The sequence below is a fragment of the Onychostoma macrolepis genome, chromosome 18 (assembly GCF_012432095.1).
Source record: "Onychostoma macrolepis isolate SWU-2019 chromosome 18, ASM1243209v1, whole genome shotgun sequence".
Taxonomy (NCBI): Eukaryota; Metazoa; Chordata; class Actinopteri; order Cypriniformes; family Cyprinidae; genus Onychostoma; species Onychostoma macrolepis.
The window spans coordinates 16683848-16701949 of NC_081172.1; the positions used below are offsets into that span (position 1 = coordinate 16683848).

The 18102-nt window shown below is 36.4% G+C and overlaps 1 protein-coding gene across 1 annotated transcript; it reads right to left on the reverse strand.

Annotated features, from left to right (window-relative positions):
• Positions 1-1274: 1274 nt before the first annotated feature.
• c18h19orf47 (chromosome 18 C19orf47 homolog) lies at positions 1275-15871 on the reverse strand. Its single transcript, XM_058752236.1, has 8 exons — positions 15754-15871; positions 14252-14339; positions 13030-13144; positions 10396-10477; positions 5155-5268; positions 4330-4473; positions 4110-4186; positions 1275-3258 (listed from the first exon to the last, which is right to left on the reverse strand). The coding sequence occupies exons 1-8, from the start codon at positions 15818-15820 to the stop codon at positions 2719-2721; spliced, it is 1227 nt and encodes a 408-aa protein (XP_058608219.1). The 5' UTR covers positions 15821-15871; the 3' UTR covers positions 1275-2718.
• Between the last annotated feature and the right edge of the window lie 2231 nt (positions 15872-18102).

Here is an 18102-nt window from a genome sequence, read left to right on the forward strand (position 1 = left end):
TGTTTAAATAAATAAATAAATAAAATAGCTTAACCACTTTGAGATGATAGGCTATAACCAGCTAGTATAGGTGGTTTGTTGCTGGTTCACAATGGTCTGCTAGTTCACACAAGGACAGGACAAAAAGACATGCATGAAGCATGTAAAATGTGTCCTTAAATAGCTTCCAGATCAAAGTGAAAATAGTCTCCCTGGGAGCTTGAATGATTAATTTTCCCAGAGCTAGAACTGAAAAAATGAATTTGCTGAAAATCGACTCCCTTAGGCCATCCAAGATGTAGACGAGCTTTTCTTCATCGGAACAGATTTGGAAAAATTTCGCATTACATTACTTGCTCACCAATGGATCCACTGTAGCGAATGGGTGCCGTCAGAATGAGTGTCAAAACAGCTGATAAAAACATCACAAAAATCCACACAACTCAAATCCATTAAAATTTTGTAAACTTTTCTGCAAATTTTAGGGGTGAAATATTCCCTTAAATCTGAAGAACGCTGAAGAGATTACATACCAATTTGCATAAGGCTAAAATGTAAGAGATAACATTATCCAGAAGTGTTTAAAAAGCTACTATTACTTTGTTTGCTTTCATGTATTAAGATAATAGGAACATAAAAACACAAATCTTTTCAGTGTAGTTATAAATCGTAATGCAGACACATACTGTATCTAGGCTAAATTAATAACACAGCCTAATAGAAAAAACAGAGTCAGCATGAAGAGGCAAATGTTGAACAGTGATGAACTGCTGAGATCCTCTTACAAATCGCTCAGTGTACTGCAACACTGGAGACATAAGGGCTTATTGTAGTCCTCACCATCTGCATCATTTACTAGAGCATGCATTAAACGCAGCTCAGTGCAATGTTTCTTTGCTAGCACATCAGTTTTGAATACGAACTAAAAATCATTTCATTATCTCTGTAGAGTGACCTTCTTTATCAAACTAATTATGCAGTAAAAGTCTCAAATGTAAGAATGCAGGATATTAATGCTGGTTCATACAAATGATTGCAGACCTTCATTAATCAACTTGCTTGTGTTCTGCTACACAACCCCATAAATGGAAAAAGGGCCATCTCTTTCAGCCTAACCACTTTAAAGCTTATGTAGAGAGAGGAGTGCAGATTAATTTGCATTTTTCAATGCAAAACTCATAGGGATGTAATTATAACTAGAATATGTTCTAAAACCCAGTTGTTATGTTAACAACATTGCACCTCATAAAATTGCATAAAGTTAATAAAATAAAAAAAACGATTCAAGATTTTTCTGTTTTATCTTTTTATATTCAATCTTCAATTCAATTCAATCAATATTTTATAAACTTACCCAGTTAAAATGTTTTCTCTCTTAATATTCCTTAAACATAACGTAACGAAATTCTGCATTTGAGATGCTTAAAATGATAATATTTATAAAAAACATGACAAAACACAAAGCGTAGGTGAATTCCTATTACAACGGCATGATTAGTGGTTACTGTAGTGAACAGTACAAAGGGGTGAAAACATACAATACACAAGGGTCCACCTCCACGTGTGTTGCTTGGCAACAGCATGCTGTCACCAATGCTATATTTGCTCTGCTTGTCCAAGTAACAACACAAAATTCCATTGGATGGCATCTTAAATGCGGAAATTTGAGAGCAGAGCCTCTTGAACACTGATCGTGATTGCGATTTTGTGTCTTTAAGCAAGGTTACAATTGTGGTCACAAAGGGGCGGTCACACAACACTTTTCAATTTCATTCGTATGTATGTGAACATGGGAAATGGTAAAAGCAAGCTCACACAAATCATTTGCATTTATTATGTTAAATGTTTTTTTTTTTTTTTAAGTCTAGTGTGACCGCAGGTTTAAGGCGCATTAATGGAAATGCTCATGTGTGCAGTTAAGCCAAAAAAAGGCTTTTTCTTTATTATAAAAATCCTGTGAAGTGAAAGGCATAATTCACCCAAAAATGAAGAGTCACCATTTACTCCTCCTCGTGTCCAAAACTGTATGATTATTTTCTTCTGCAGAACACAAATGATATTTTGAAGAATTTTGATAACCAAATCATTTTGGTGCCTATTGACTTCCATTTATCAAAAAAAATAAAAATAAAAATCCACAGAAGAAAGTCAGTCATACATTTTCGGAATGATGTGAGGGTGAGTATATGATGACAATTAAATTTTTTTTTTTTTGTAAACTACCCCTTTAAAAACTAGGAGGTAAGAACATGAGCTTACTTCATGGAGAAATCGGTAAGCTGAGGTGTTTGTGGTAAACATAGCACATGCTTTTACTTAAGTCTCTTGGCTACGGTAGTGGAAAAAAAAAAACCTTGACATTGAGCATTTGATGCTGGGCGCCATGCATTATAAAATTTTTATAACAAACCCCCCTTTAATCTGGAAAAAAAAATTTCACTCACAGGGGTGCAGGAGTACAGCTATAAAAGTAGGATGGGGGATAGAGCATGATTCCTATAACCATACATAAGGACAAAAGGTATGTCCACACTAACATTTAACAGATATTGCAGCTGAACATTTTTTCCCCTAGTATCATCAATTCATATCACTCCATGAGGTACAGCATATCGACTTCCCAATCCATCAAGGGTGGTCCTAGAGTTTCTCCACTCACACAAATGGAAATTCAGGTGGGTATTAAATTATACAAGGGGCAAACTGGATAAAAAGGGATGCCTTTGAGTTTTTTGGGTATTAGGTTTTCCGGGCGCCCAGTCTCTTGAATACACTGACTGCCCCAGCATCCATCTGAGCCCCGTGAGTGTCACCTGTGCTGCTACTGACCTTAGGGCTGGCCAGAGCAAAGCTGCCCTGGGCTTTGCTTCTGCTACTCGTAACGCGACTGTCCTGGGTGTCTGTGGGCTGACTGACTAGAGGGGTCGAGGAGGTAGGGTTGACTGACGGGGCCTTGCCCAGTCTCTGCAGTACACCCAGTTTGGGAGTCCCCTCCTGGCTGGAGGAGGAGGTAGAGGAGGAGATTGGTGGTGTGCCTTCAGATAAGGGGAGTTTGTACTTTACGCCTAGTCGACGTAGAGTGAAGGGTTTAGATTTGGCGGTTATAGTCTCTTTTTTAGAAGTGAGTGGGGGTCGCTTGAGGACGCCGGCATATTGCAGCACTGAGCCTTCACCGTCGCTGTCATTGTCCTCGAAAGCGTCTGCAACACCATCTGTCTTTCCTCCACCCTCTTCATCTTCCTCTGCTTCACCCAGTCGGCTAAACACACCTGTTGGCTGCTACATGAAAGAAAGAGACAGAAAGACAGTGATGTGAAAAATAGCAACACTTTACAATATATTAACATCAATTAATGCATTTGGAATCACGAACAACAAAAAACCCTCAAGCCATCCTAGGTGTATATGACTTTATACTTTCAGACGAATACAATCGGAGTTATATTTAAAAACATCCTGGCTCTTCCAAGGTTTATAATGGCAGTGGGTGGGTGTTATTTTTCAATACCCCAAAAGAACTTATGCTATGCCTATGTCCTACGTCATCCGCCCAGAACGGCTTGGGTGTACGACAGTTAGCGCAAGCTAGAGATTACCATTTATAGCGTTTTAAATATGAATATTTTTCTTACAAAAACGCATTGATTCACTACAGGAGGCCTTTATTCACCCCTGGAGCTGTGTGAGGCACTTTTTTTTTTTTATGGATGGATGCGCTTTATTGGACTACTGAAAAATAACACCAAACCGCAATTATAAAGCATGGAAGAGCCAAGACGTTTTTAAATATAACTCCAAATGTATTCGTCTGAAAGAAAGTCTTATTCACCTAGGATGGCTTGAGGGTGAGTAAATCAGGGGGTAATTTTCATTTTTGGGTGAACTATACCTTTAACAATGAACTATAGCATTTTTTGGAATTAACATTGACCTTGATTAATCAATGACCTAAAAATGGTTAATTGCTGGTTTATGATACTCAATGCACTAATTTGAATGTCACTGTAGTGTTACAGAGTCACTAAACGATAATGTGTGTAATAAAGAGAAAACAATTCTTAGTGTCTGGGTTTTTGTGGTCTTGTTTAACTGATGGACAAAAATCAATACAATACAATACAATTTCTCACCTTGTTGGCTGAGGTGGTGTCTGTCTTAGACTCTGCCCCAAGTCTATCAAACACTGACGTACGCTTTAAAACCTTAGCTGTGGCAAAGTAGGGAAGATTATAAGATAAATTTTATCTGTATCAGTTTCAGATATTAGTTATGCGGTTCTAATTTCAACAGTTCAAATTACTGCAATATCATTAGCTTCAAGACTCAACAAAATATACTATCTCAGGGCACCTTTCTTTGCCTGCTGTGCCAGGATGTGCCGAGTGCGAGCTGTTGTGCCTTTTGGCATGTTTATGATATATTTCCCCTCCATTTCTCTTGTGACTCGTCGGCGCTTCACTTTCAACCCATTTTCTTCTGCTGGCTTGCTGGGCACTTTGAGAGGAGGAAAAAGAGTTTTAAATCATCCTGTTCCATTTAAAGAAATAGTTAATCCAAACATGTATTCTACTGTTCAAATGTTCAGGGTCAGTAAGGCTTTTTTATTTTTAGAAATTAATACTTTCACTTAGCAAGGATGCACAAAATGCATTAAAAAAATGACACAAAATACTTCTACATTCTTTGTAGAATTTTTTTTTTTTTTTTTAAATAAAATACTGTTCGATTCCTTTCTATCGACCCTGAAAAAAATATATCAGTTTTCACAAAAATATTAAGCAGCATAACTGTTTTCAACATTGATAATAATAGGAAATGTTTCTTGCAGCAAATCAGCATATTAGAATGATTTCTGAAGGATCATGTGACACTGAAGACTGAGGTAATGATGCTGAAAATACAGCTTTGCCATCACAGGAATGAAATACATTTTACAATATATTAGAATAGAAAACAGTTATTTTAAATGGTAATAATACTTAAATATTACAGTCTTTACTGTACTTTATTTTAAAAGTCTTACCAACCCCAAACTTTTAAATAATATAAAATTTATACATGTAGCATATGCACTAAGTAATAAATGCCCTGGGCAATCAATGAATAGCATCTACATTCAGTAAAAAACATGACTTAACATCACTGCTCACTGCTTGTTAACCTAATCAGATGTACCTGTTTTGGCACTGGCGTTGGAGACCGTTACTGAAATTTGGTTGTCAGGGCGCCGAGCAGGCGTGCTTGGTGGGGAGTCCCGGCTCAGAGCATTGGCAATCATGCGTGTGGCAGCTGTCAGGGGAACATGAACATTACCAGAGTTACAGCTTCAGCCCACTCAAACAAAGATAAATCACTCCTTGTATGAGCAACCAGTAGAAGAACTACAGGAAAACTGTCAGTTAAGGACACAAAGAATGAACATATATACATACATATATGCATTTATGTATGCATGTATGTGTGTGTGTGTGTATATTATTATATATATACACAATGAGGAAAATAAGTATTTGAACACCCTGCTATTTTGCAAGTTCTCCCACTTAGAAATCATGGAGGGGTCTGAAATTGTCATCGTAGGTGCATGTCCACTGTGAGAGACATAATCTAAAAAAAAAAAAATCCAGAAATCACAATGTATGATTTTTTAACTATTTATTTGTATGATACAAATAAAAAAAAAATTCACAAAAATCTAACCTTTCATTGGATAATAAGAATTTAAAATGGGGGGAAAAATGTTTTTCTCAAATACACGTTGGGTACAATTATTGGCACCCCTAGAAATTCATATGAGTTAAATATCTCTGAAGTATATTCCCATTCATATTCACAATTTTGAGCACTCCAGGGTGATTATGAACATGAAATTATCCAGTAATGGCTTCCTGTTTCTCAGAAATATAAGTAGGAGGGAAAACAAAGCCCAAATTCCCTTAATCATCCATCACAATGAGAAAAAACAAAGAATATATTTCTGATGTGCAGCAAAATATAATTAAGCTTCACAAATTAGTGAAGTGGCTTTAAGAAGAGAGCTAGAGCAGTGAAAATTCCCATTTCCACCATCAGGGCAATAATTAAGAATTTCCAAACAACATAAAATGTTACGAAACTGCCTGGAAGAGGACGTGTGTCTATATCATCCTAATGCACGGTGAGAAGGAGAGTTTGAGTGGCTAAAGACTCTCCGAGGACCACAGCTGGAGAATTGCAGAAAATAGCTGAGTCTTTTCCTTAAAGGAAAACCAATGACTTGTACATACACTATATAGACAAACGTATTGGGGCACCCCTTCTTTAGAACAGAAAAAGGCACTTCCAAAACTGTGGCCACAAAGATGGAAACATAATTCATGTATTTAAAAATTGTATTTCCATCTCTGTTGCAACAGTTTTGGAAGTGTCTAAAATGACTGTACCCATATGTACAAGTCATTGGTGTTTGGTAATGAGTTTTTGGCTCAAGATCTGCATTTAAAGTCACACCAGAGGTGTTCAGCTTGGATTTGGACTTGGCTTTCTGCAGACCAGTCAAGTTCTTCCACACTGACTAAATCAATCATTTCTTTTCGAACCTTGCCTTATACACAGAGGCATTGTCATGTTAGAATGGGCCCTGTCCAAACTGTTGCTTTAAAATTAGAAGCACACAATTCCCTAGAATTATATGCTTAAACATTAAGATTTGTACTCATGGAAATTACTAAAGTAGTCAAACCTGTTCATTAGAAGGGGGTGACTCAATATTTTTGGCAATATAGCAGGGCTCCAAACTGTGACTAAAACGGTCGCATTTGCGACCAAAAATATTAATTAATAGTGAAGTTTTTGCTGAGGTCACCAATGGCGACTATGTTATGACTTGATTTTTTTTCCTGATTGTTTTGCGATCACATCTTTTATGTCCACGTACTAAACTGAGACGATGCGCATTAAAGTTTTAATGGACTGTTTCAAACAGTCCTCATCTCTGCCGAAATGCCTGCTAAACGCAGCTCAGTTGTGCTGCGTGAGAGATCAAAATGACAGAGACGTGCAAAGTGAAAGTGCAGAAAAGCAGTGTCTATTTCATGCACAACTTGAACAAACTTCAACAGGTAAAGCTGTCAGCTGTGTGGATATTGGCAATATCGTTAACAATTCTCGTTTATAATCATTACTAATATGGCTTCTTGTTATCAAGATCTTTAGTCTATATGCTGAGTTCTGTAAATGCTTCATATTAGCCTGTTTGCAGCGCACTTGACGTCCAGTAATCACAACAAGCTTTGTGCTTTGTTACTTTTTAATAAAAAAAGTATCAGCTTTAACATTGTCAAATTCATAACAAAATTCATAAAATAAATACGGTTTTGGCACTCTTTAATGCGGCAGACGCAATCGCTTTAGCGCCTCAGTTCAAGCAGTAAGTGAACCCATTATATCTTTCTCTATTATAGTATGAAATTAATGTGAATTAATATCAGAAGGTAGGCTATTTTATAAGAGAGCCTACACTTATTGAAATGTCTCATGTAATCGCTCATTCTGTGTCAAACTGTGGAAATCTTGTTGTAAAGCTTGTAACAATACCTAACCACTAGTTATAACCAATAATTATAGAGAGGAGCATTTTGCTATATTTATTCGCTCTTGCATATTAATATTTTTACTTAACCTGTTGTCTACATGATAAAAAAAATGCAAAAACCGACTGGATGTATGAGAGATTTGACAACATTTCTATAGGATGCATTGAGGAGGAGCCCAAACTAACACTGTAAAAAGTGATCAGTTGACTTTTCTTTAAAAAATTGAGGAAACCCAGGGCTCACAAAATCGCGGGGTTATTGCGTTTTCCAGTTAGGCCACCAAAATGTATCACTGCCCTGCCCAGCGGGCTAACTTAAATACTGTGGGTCCTTGAAAACCTCTCAATTTACTTGTATAAAATTTACGGCCATAAAAAGTTTTAAATATGTTAAATGGTATAAGAAATGTCTTAATTATAATTTCAAGAGGTCTTACAGTTGGGGATGGAAAGACAAAAACAGCTGGATTAAACTTCAAAAGGCAATGATGTCATTGAATAATACTGGTGTAGGGAATATTAATAGGGATGCACCGATACCACTTTTTCCAGTACTCGCCCGATACCGATACTTTTATTTTTGGTACTTGTCGATACAGAGTACCAATACCGATATTTTCATTGCATTTGTACATTTTTTAAATATTGGGTACAGAAACCAACAGAGTATGTATAATGTTAGTTGGTTAACTTAATTTATCAAATAGATGGTCAAACCAAAATTTATTCAGACACCTTCAACATTTCTCACATTATCACAGTTTATTCGCTGTAGTTTATGGTAGTAAAATATGACAAGAACTCAGAGTTAAACTGTGTCAGAACAAATTCAGCTCGATGATATCAGATAACTTTGATAGAAAGGTATGTGATGGATTACAATCAACCAAAATTATTCAGACAGCTGTTAGTATGACAATATTTACACAACTATCAATACTTTGTCAAGCCACCCTTATCCTTAATGACAGCCTGTAGTCTCCTGGGCATGCTGTCAACCAGGTTCATGCAAACCTGAACTTCAGTTTTTTTCCCAGACTCAGTCTGAATAATTTTTGGTCCCAAATTTGTATAAATTTTATTGGTAGTCCATTGTATGAAGAATTTTTGGATATAATATGTCACAGTTTACTTTATTTTGCTATCCTCACTTACATAAATGAACTATAGTGTCCTGCACCCACTAGTAAAAAATATCAAAAATTATATTTGGTCTCTGAATAATTTTTGGTTTGACTGTATATCCTTCGGTTATTTTCACACTTAATTATGCACATTAAAATGTATTTTACAAGTTTTTGTTACTCTCACTGTTCTTTTTTTTTTTTGCTCTATGGTACATCATCTTTAATTCAGTTGCATTAGAGCTGCTAAAATCACGTGTTTTGCTGTAATAATGCAGGGAACCACTCGTTATAAATCTCCTAACTGTGATATTTTCAGAAATAGAAGTTGCGTTTTTCTTTCTAATGCAGAAACACTCATGAAGCAAGCAAAACATGCACAACGCGCGCACGTATTTGTACTGGTGCAGAATGAGAGGGACAGTACAGCCTAGCGCATTTCACACAGGCTGCTAGTTTCACTTTCGCCAGAAAGACGTGTATGCTTAAGGTTGAAAATAAGTTATTTATTTTATAGTGAATGCCCCTATAAATTGTCTTATATTTACGATTCAGTTTTAATCCAAGTGATGCATGCTATGTGAGCGAACATCAACAAAGATCACAGAAGTGCACACGCGCTCGCTCTCTCTCTCTCCCTCCCTCCCTCCCGTTAAGTAACTTGTGCATTGTTTTGCTTACTTGTTTTTGACATATCCGACCGAACTACAAACGTTTCAGTGATGTCTGTGAGAAAAGTATATTCACTCAACAAGCTCGCGCATCTGCGTGGCCGCGCGCTCAATCCACTCAGCGCTTTGCTTTTCAGTTCGCGCACATCAGCTATAAAGGCATTAATACTGAATGTTTAACATTATTCATTGCATTCATCTACTCCGTAGACATCCTTAATCTCTAATAACTCCATTCTGCTGCATGTTGTCCTGTTTCTTTGTCTGAATATGACACTTATCACATGCTGTGAGGTATCGGCGCTTGGTATCGGGGCATTTTAACGAGTACGAGTACGAGTACAGGAGCTCAGTATCGGGCCCGATACCCGATACCAGTATCGGTATCAGTGCATCCCTAAATATTAACAAGTCCCGCCCATTTGGAGCTGGCTCCAACCTCCGTTTATACCCATCTCAGAGAAGCCGCTATATTTGCTCCTAAAGCACCAACTTAATGCATAATTAAAGAAATACATTAAGTGAACTTGACAATTCTGAGTTACACTGACAAATAACAGTTTGAAAATGTGTTGTTCACTTTTTAAGTTGGACAAACTTCAATTTATTAAATTGCAATTACTTAAAAGTTCTTATGGTCCATGATATTGGTACAGATTCTGTGTAATAAACAATTCTTTGTGACTGTATATTTCAAGTTGGAAAAGACGTTTAGTTCCCACTTTAAGTGAACCTTAGTTCCCAGGTCATCTACAAGATGGATTAAAATGCTGATAAAGTCAAGAAAAAAGTATACAAACACATGACTGTATGATTGAAAATGTTAAAAAAACAAATAAATAAAACGCATTTATTCTGTGGCACCTAAAAAAATAATTTGGCGCCCAAGTTTTTTCTTATAGGAGCCAATGGCTCCTTACTCGATTTTTTTGTCTGGAGCCCTGTATAGTGTGTGTATATATCTATAACTATAACTATATATATATATACACATAGATACATGTGTGTGTGTATATATGCAAAACAATTTAATACTTAAGATACTTACGAGTGTTAGCAGTACGTCTCAGTTCAGCCTGTACACTAGTCTGTCCAGACGAAATGGCCTCGGTTGTCGTTTTACACATGTCCTGCATTAAGAAGATAAAAGATCATTATTTCACATTTAGAATAATGAAACATGCCAATGCAAGGTTATACATGAAAGACAAGAAAACCTTTAGTAATCAACAAATGTTACTGAATGTGAGAGTGTATGACATGGGTGCAAGAAATTCCAACAATAAAAGTGTCCAATAATCAACAGTTAAAGGACAGTTCACCCAAAAATGATTTAATTAATTCTGTCATTAAGTACTCGCCCTCATGTCGTTCCAAACCCGTAAGACCTTTGTTCATCTTTGAAACACAAATTAAGATATTTTTGATGAAATGCGAGAGCTTTCTGACCCTCCCATAGACAGCAATGCACCTGAAATGTTCCCAGAGCCAGAAAAGTAGTAAGGACATTGTTAAAATAGTCCATGTGACATCAGTGGTTCAACTGCAATATTACAAAGCTATGAGACAAAAACAACAACTTTATTCAACAATTCTTCTCCCCCAAATCACGTATTCCGCTATTATCAAGAGTACCGCGACGCATACGTATGCTTTCCTGTGCGTAAACAAGGCGCATCATGCGTTTTCTACTTCAGCAGCTTCACACACATGCGTTGTTTACGTGCAGAGATACTCTTGATAATGGTGGAAGACATGATTTGGAGGAGAAAAATTGTTGAATAAAGTCGTTACTTTTGTTTTCTTTGCGCACAAAAAGTATTTTCTTCTCTTGGTAAAATTATGGTTCAACCACTGATGTCACATGGATTGTTTTACCGATGTCCTTACTACATTTCTGGGCCTGGGAACATTTCAGTTGCACTGCTGTCTATGGAGGGTCAGAAAGCTCTCAGATTTAATTTCATCAAAAATATCTTAATTTGTGTTGAGATGATGAATGAAGGTCTTACAGGTTTGAAACGACATGAGGGTGAGTAATTAATGACAGAATTTTCATTTTTGGGTGAACTATCCCTTTAAAACATAATCTGCAAACATGTACATTGCACAGAAAAAAAAAAAAATTATGTTGAATTCTGAAATAAATTATAAAATGTTTATTCCAATTATATGCACATATCAAAACTTAATTTAATTTTTGATTAGTAATATGCATTGCTAAGGACTTAATTTGGACAACTTTAAAGGCGATGTTCTCAATTATATATTATATATAATATTTTGATTTTGTTTTGCACCCTCAGATTATAGATTTTCAAATACCGGTAGTTGCATCTCGGTCAAATATTGGTGGTGGTCCAGGGTCACACATATACATACATACTAAAATTTTATATTATATATATATATATATATATATATATATATATATATATATATATATATATATATATATATATATATATATATATATATATATATATATATATATATATATATTTTTTTTTTTTTTTTTTTTTGTAAACAACATTTAAATTAATCTGCCAATTCTAGACTGTTTTAGCCAACACCAAATTTTAGCAAATTGTTGTTTCACCAGAAGACATATTTCACTTTTGGCAACATTTACATACCCAAATACTACAAAATAGTGTTGTCAAAAGACCCGGTACTTCAGTACCAAGTCGGTACCAGGTTTTTTTAAGTACTGGTGGTACCGAGCACCCGTTCAACCCGGTTCTTGACGAGTACGGCCCGATGATTTCCACGACGCAGAAAACGCAGACGGAATCCAGTTATAAAAACGGAATTTACAGTTTAGCACGGAATGTCACGGAATTTGTCAAAGTTTGGATGAATTAATCAAAAGTAGGTCATTACAAGTAAATCAAATCGCGACATGGATTATTATCTGTAAATATTAAGCCGCAAAAGTCGATTCAGATATGAATCTGGAATGTTCTGCGAGTCTCTGTGTGAATGAATGAATGAATGACAGAGACGCACGTTCTTGTTTTTACTACCTACACTGAAGCTCGCGTGACGCTCGCAGTGATTTCAGCGTCTGCCGTCTCAGTGAGGACATAAATACATAAACAACATCTACAGAACTGCTCTGAGAGTCACTTCACGAGCATTTTACCGTTTCATTTGAGTAAAACCAGCATCATATCATAAGCTACACACAGAAATTTAAAGGTATTCACGGCAACCCGTCCAAATAAAAGTTTATCTTAAAGACATTGTGCCAGAAATATATTACTATTATTTAGTAGAATGTATGTGATACTCCTGCTACTGTTGAAAAAAATTTATATTTATTTTTAAAGAAATAATCACACAATATTTCTTCCATATTTAAATTTTAACAGTAAATCCCCTTTATTTACCAAAAAAATAAAATGTTTAAATTGAATTAAAAGACATTAAATTTGGGTGAAACTTCACTGTTTTTCATACTTTTTTTTACTTGCGGAAAAACTTGAAACACAATTTAAATAAGTATAAAGAATGGCATTGATTTTTGCTTGACTTTATTATTAAAAATAGTGTGTTTTTTAATTAGCATGTGGTACTGAAATTGGTACCGAGAACCATGGATTTTCATTGGTATCGGTACTGAATACTGAAATTTTGGTACCGTGACAACACCACTACAAAATGTAACATTTATACTCACCTGTCTATACACATGCTTTGCATGTTTGAGAATGGCTATGATGTCCCCGATGACTGTAATTCCCAAGTCCATCATTATTTCCTTACTGAGGTCCATGAGCATGCTTTTCTGAATCCTGAAAACAGAAAAGTAGTTGAGGCTTTTACAGCATCCAGTTGTGCAGTACTGGAGTAACATTTTGTTCAGAATGTTGTCTATTCACATATCAGAGCAGGCCAGATTTTGACTGTTCAGAATGGTGAGAAGACATCCAGAAAGTAAAGCACGATCCTGTACTGAACCAGATGAACCAGTTGATGTCTATTTAGACATGTTTACTAAAGTGGCTACAGTTTCAGTTATACAGTTAGTTTCCCGCTCTTGCACAGTGTTCTCCTACCATTACTTCTTTCCTTTGTTTTAAAGAGCGGACTTCATATTTATATCGGGTCCTATTTAGGAGACGACGAGCGCATGTAGCTTTGTGCTGTGATGTTTCTGAAAGTGAAAGTGACGTGACATGTGGCCGAGTTACCCATACTCAGAATTTGTGCTCTGCATTTAACCCATCCAAAGTGCACATACACACACAGCAGTGAACACACACACACACCGTGAACATACACCCGGAGCAGTGGGAACCTCAGTCATGGTATTGAGGGTGGAGAGAGCGCTGCACATTCACTCCCCCCACCTACAATCCCTGCCAGACCTTTGAGTTACGAGTCCGACTCTTTAACCATTAGGCCATGACTTCCCACGACTTTAGTCTTTTTAGTTTATATTTATCAAGCCATAAAATCGCCTATTCCTGTGGTCAAAACAAGCCATCTGAATGAGAGAAGTGAGAACTGATGAGACGTTGTTCTGCTCCACACAGACAATGAATGGAAGGAGAATTTTAGAATAACATGACAGTCATTCATGACACTTCATTCAACAAAAACAGCTTGTTCCACCGGTCATACGTCATTTCTACATCATTACACATGCGCAATACTTTCCAGATCCAATTTTCAAATCCGATTAAGTGTTAATCACATGTCCTCTAGATCAGGTTTAGAAAAAGTCTACACAACCCATTTCCAATCCGATCAAAACTTAATTCAGATCCAGCTCAATCAGATCGATTAAGGTGTTTACATGAAGGATTTTTAGTCCAATTGAGCCATCAATCCGATTACTAAAGGATTATTTGGCTGCATGTAAATGTAGCCAGTGAAAGCCAATGATTTGTTTTTACCTGTTATCAACAAACGACACTGCGTAGTTGACAGCCAGTCCAGGAGGGATCCCAGCATCTTTGAAGAACTGGATCCATTCTGAGGTGGCTAAAAAAATGAAATAAGTGGTTATACGCATCCTGAAGAATACCATACATTTTAAACCAAAGAGAAACGTGCACATTTTTGTCACAAAGTGACTGTAAAATTAAAGCTGTCACCAATGTTACACATATTATGGTCAAGTCCACCATTTTATCTGTTGATATAGAAACAATATTCTATTTCGTATCTTATTTGTTTAGCAGTCGCAAACAATGTTGTGAAGTATTGTGAGCTGTCAGATGTCTGTGTTCATGGTCTCAGAGGAAAGTACAGATAAAATTAAGTGGTTTTGATAAAAATAAATAAATAAATGGATTCAAAACACTGAATATGAAAAAAATTTACTTTTAAAAATAGCAGTTTTTTCTCTGTAACACTAATAACTGTAACTCCATAGACCAAGAATTTATTTTAATGTATTTGACATTAATTGGATGACACAGAGTGTGGTTTTTTTTAATATATGATAAGGGAAAAGCAACCACATAAAGGTTAAAACAGACTCAAACCGTTAATTCTAGGAGACAAAAAAAGTGTTGCAGACCCAGCAAGGAAAGGAGGTCAGCATGCATGACAAAGAGTGAACACATGGTCAGCCAGAGCAGCTGCCTGAGTGTTATTTTTAAAGCCATGAGTCTCGTGTCAGTAACTCAATTCTCCTGCTCAAGGCTGTTCACAAGATGAGCAAAACTATCTGAACGGATACAGTCAAAATGACTTCACAAAAGAAAAATAAAAGTTAAGACGTCTACATGCATTTTCCATTTAATATTCAGCGCTCAGTACTTCAGTCATATTACTTGTGCACACAAGAGGATACAATATTCTGAGGTTTATAACAGCATCTTTCTAAAAGGGGGGGGAAACAAAAAAAAACCGCCTAAAATGGTTTGCTGTTCCAAGGTGATTTCAAACACTGGTCAAGTTCCGCTGGTTTAGCTGATCAGCAAACTGGCCTCACAGTTGAAAAGTTGCAAAAATCCTTCTTAAATCAGCCAACAGACCAACCCGACCAGGCTGGAAGACTAGTTTAGTGCAGCAAAATATACTTTCCGCCACAATTATTTTAAAGGACTGCTATTCAAGCACGCATACCGCAAGACCACTTGAAATTACTTATACTAAATTTTTATACAACAAAAAATAATATTTCCCTTTAATCGCCTGCGTGATATAAACAGCATATAAATAACAATGTTGTGTCATAACGAGACAATAGTAATACAGTGCGTGGCCTGTTTTCAATGAACCAAGCCGCAGTATTGCGCTTTAGCTCTTCGTGAAGACCAAACCTAATCCTCCACAAGGCATTCTCCTCTGAATTTCCCACCACAGATAGTTAAATGTTGATTTAAGCGTCTTTGCGGACCCGTACAGTGACCATATTCCATACATTAGGGTCATTTCTTTCTCTTACCTGTTGTGACCGTCGCCATCTTCCCAGGGAAAAACCGACGCGTTGCGGAAATCTTGTGACGTAACATCCTCTCCGTCTTCGGAACAAATCGACCGACCCGAACGTTCCGAGTGAACCGAGCGATCTCTGGCTCCAAAACATGTCTTATTCAACGTTCTGCTGCTCCAGTGGGTCATTTTGTGTGTAATTACCGGCACCATAACAATCGAAAGTTTGTTATTAAACGGAATTTTCCATGACAGCCTCAGTCACCTTTTGTAATATGGAAAAGAGACGCAGTATATAAATGAATGCTGACATTCTGCCATTTCTTTTTCATCCGTGAAAAAGGTCTTACGGCCTTATAACAACATCAGGGTAAACAAATGGTGACAGTATTGTTATTTTGGGTGAAAATACCTTTTAAATTAAGGTCTGGCTAATTTTACAATGCAACATGCTATTTCTATTTTATCCACTAGAGGGCGGTAAAATCTAATTAATATCATGTCGCTGTTTTCAGATGCCACGGACATGCCACGAAACAACAACAACAACAAATCAGTAGAAAAACGGAAAACTTCCAAGTAATTTTCTGCCAGGACATTATCCCTTAAGTTTACAGGCAATTCCTTCAACCCTTAAAACACAACACAATCCAATGCATATCCAAATACAAGTAAAACACCTCTTAATAATAAATGCAGAAAATTCCTTCATATTAACATAGTACATTGGGTCCTATTTTTACAGACTAAAGCATGTTTGGAAAAAGAACAGCTAGAAAGTCTTTGTGAATATATTTATTTTGTAGACATTTCCTTTACAAGAAAAATTGGACGTCATACAAAGATATTAAGATAGGACAGTTCACCAAGATTTCACAGTCTATGTAACAATATGTAATGTCCTTCTCCATTCATTAAAGGGCTAGAAATATAGCATAAAGTGAAATGAAATGGAGAAAGGGTGAAAAGATGAAAGAATGTAGAACGGCTGATTATATAATTCACAAGATTTGTTCAGTATGTATTAAATATGCTGTTCAATATGAGAACTTGGAGCAGTCATGATGAGGAAAGCACTCTAAAATCACGAGTGTCCTAAACCCATGACCTTAAATCTCCCAGACACCTCTATCATCGGCACTCTTCATCAAGGATATGCTGCTATACAAAGATGAACAGTATTGAAAAAGCACCATATCAGTTCTCAAATGTTATGTGATGATTCTTATTACACCTAACTTTCATTTCCCTTCAAAAAAGGCAAAAAAACGTACGAGAAACAGGTCAGCCCTCTTTCTTTTCGATCTTTTCAACAAGTGGTTGTAATATGAGACTAATATTTGACTCATTTTATACTGAAGGCAATCTTCAAATGTGCATTAGAAAGTGAAACAGTTCACCTATCAAATGACACTCACTAAACCCGAGAGGTACTGACATTTTACATCCTCATAATGCATAACCATCCTGTCATTGAGGTCTGAGCAGAGTAAATCTTACGCAAGGTAAACTGGAAAGACAAAACAAATTGTCTCAATTCTTCACTGTGACACTGTAGCATAAGGAACGACTTTTATCATACAATTCAGTTGATTTGCTACATGGTTCTCCTAGAGTATCTGAAATATTGCATTCCACCGTGTCAATTCAAAGCACTGTGAATTTGAAAATACCTAGGACGATCATAGCTAGAACATGACTGTGCAGTTCAATCTAAACAAGGAGTTTTTGCAAAGTGGAAGACCACAGAGTCACTGATACTGTATCATTTAACCAACATCTCCTTGTGCTATCATATCAGAGTCAGATACAGTAACAAAACGTTTTGGCGTAGGAGTAACAAAAGCACCAACAGCTGAAAAATCAAAACAACATAAAACTGTTGTGACACACAATAACGTCTTTTGAAGAAAAGTTGAATTGATATCAATGTAATGGAGCTTGGAGCTGTTTGACAACGTGCTTTCTAATATCATATAACATCCCACTTTGTGAAATCACAGCTCTGGCTTTATTACGTCACTGTTCGAGATGCCTTAATTCAGTTTTCATTGCCAAATGACAATGTAATTTCATCAAATGGCTCTGTTGGAAAGAGCTCACACAGTTGTCTCCATTTCAGCTTAAATTTGATGCTCTGGGTCTAAATTCAACCAGCAAGACAATGGTGCACCTGTGTATATAAATGTAGCATGAAAAGGCATTTCGATTTAAACAACTGTACAAATATTATAATTTCCACCCCATAAAATACTCCACACGATGAGACCAAAGTCAATAGGAACAACGGACCTCATCCGATTGTAAAATACATCCCATCTGTGTATGACGTCGACACGCATAATGTTCCAATCATGTCCGT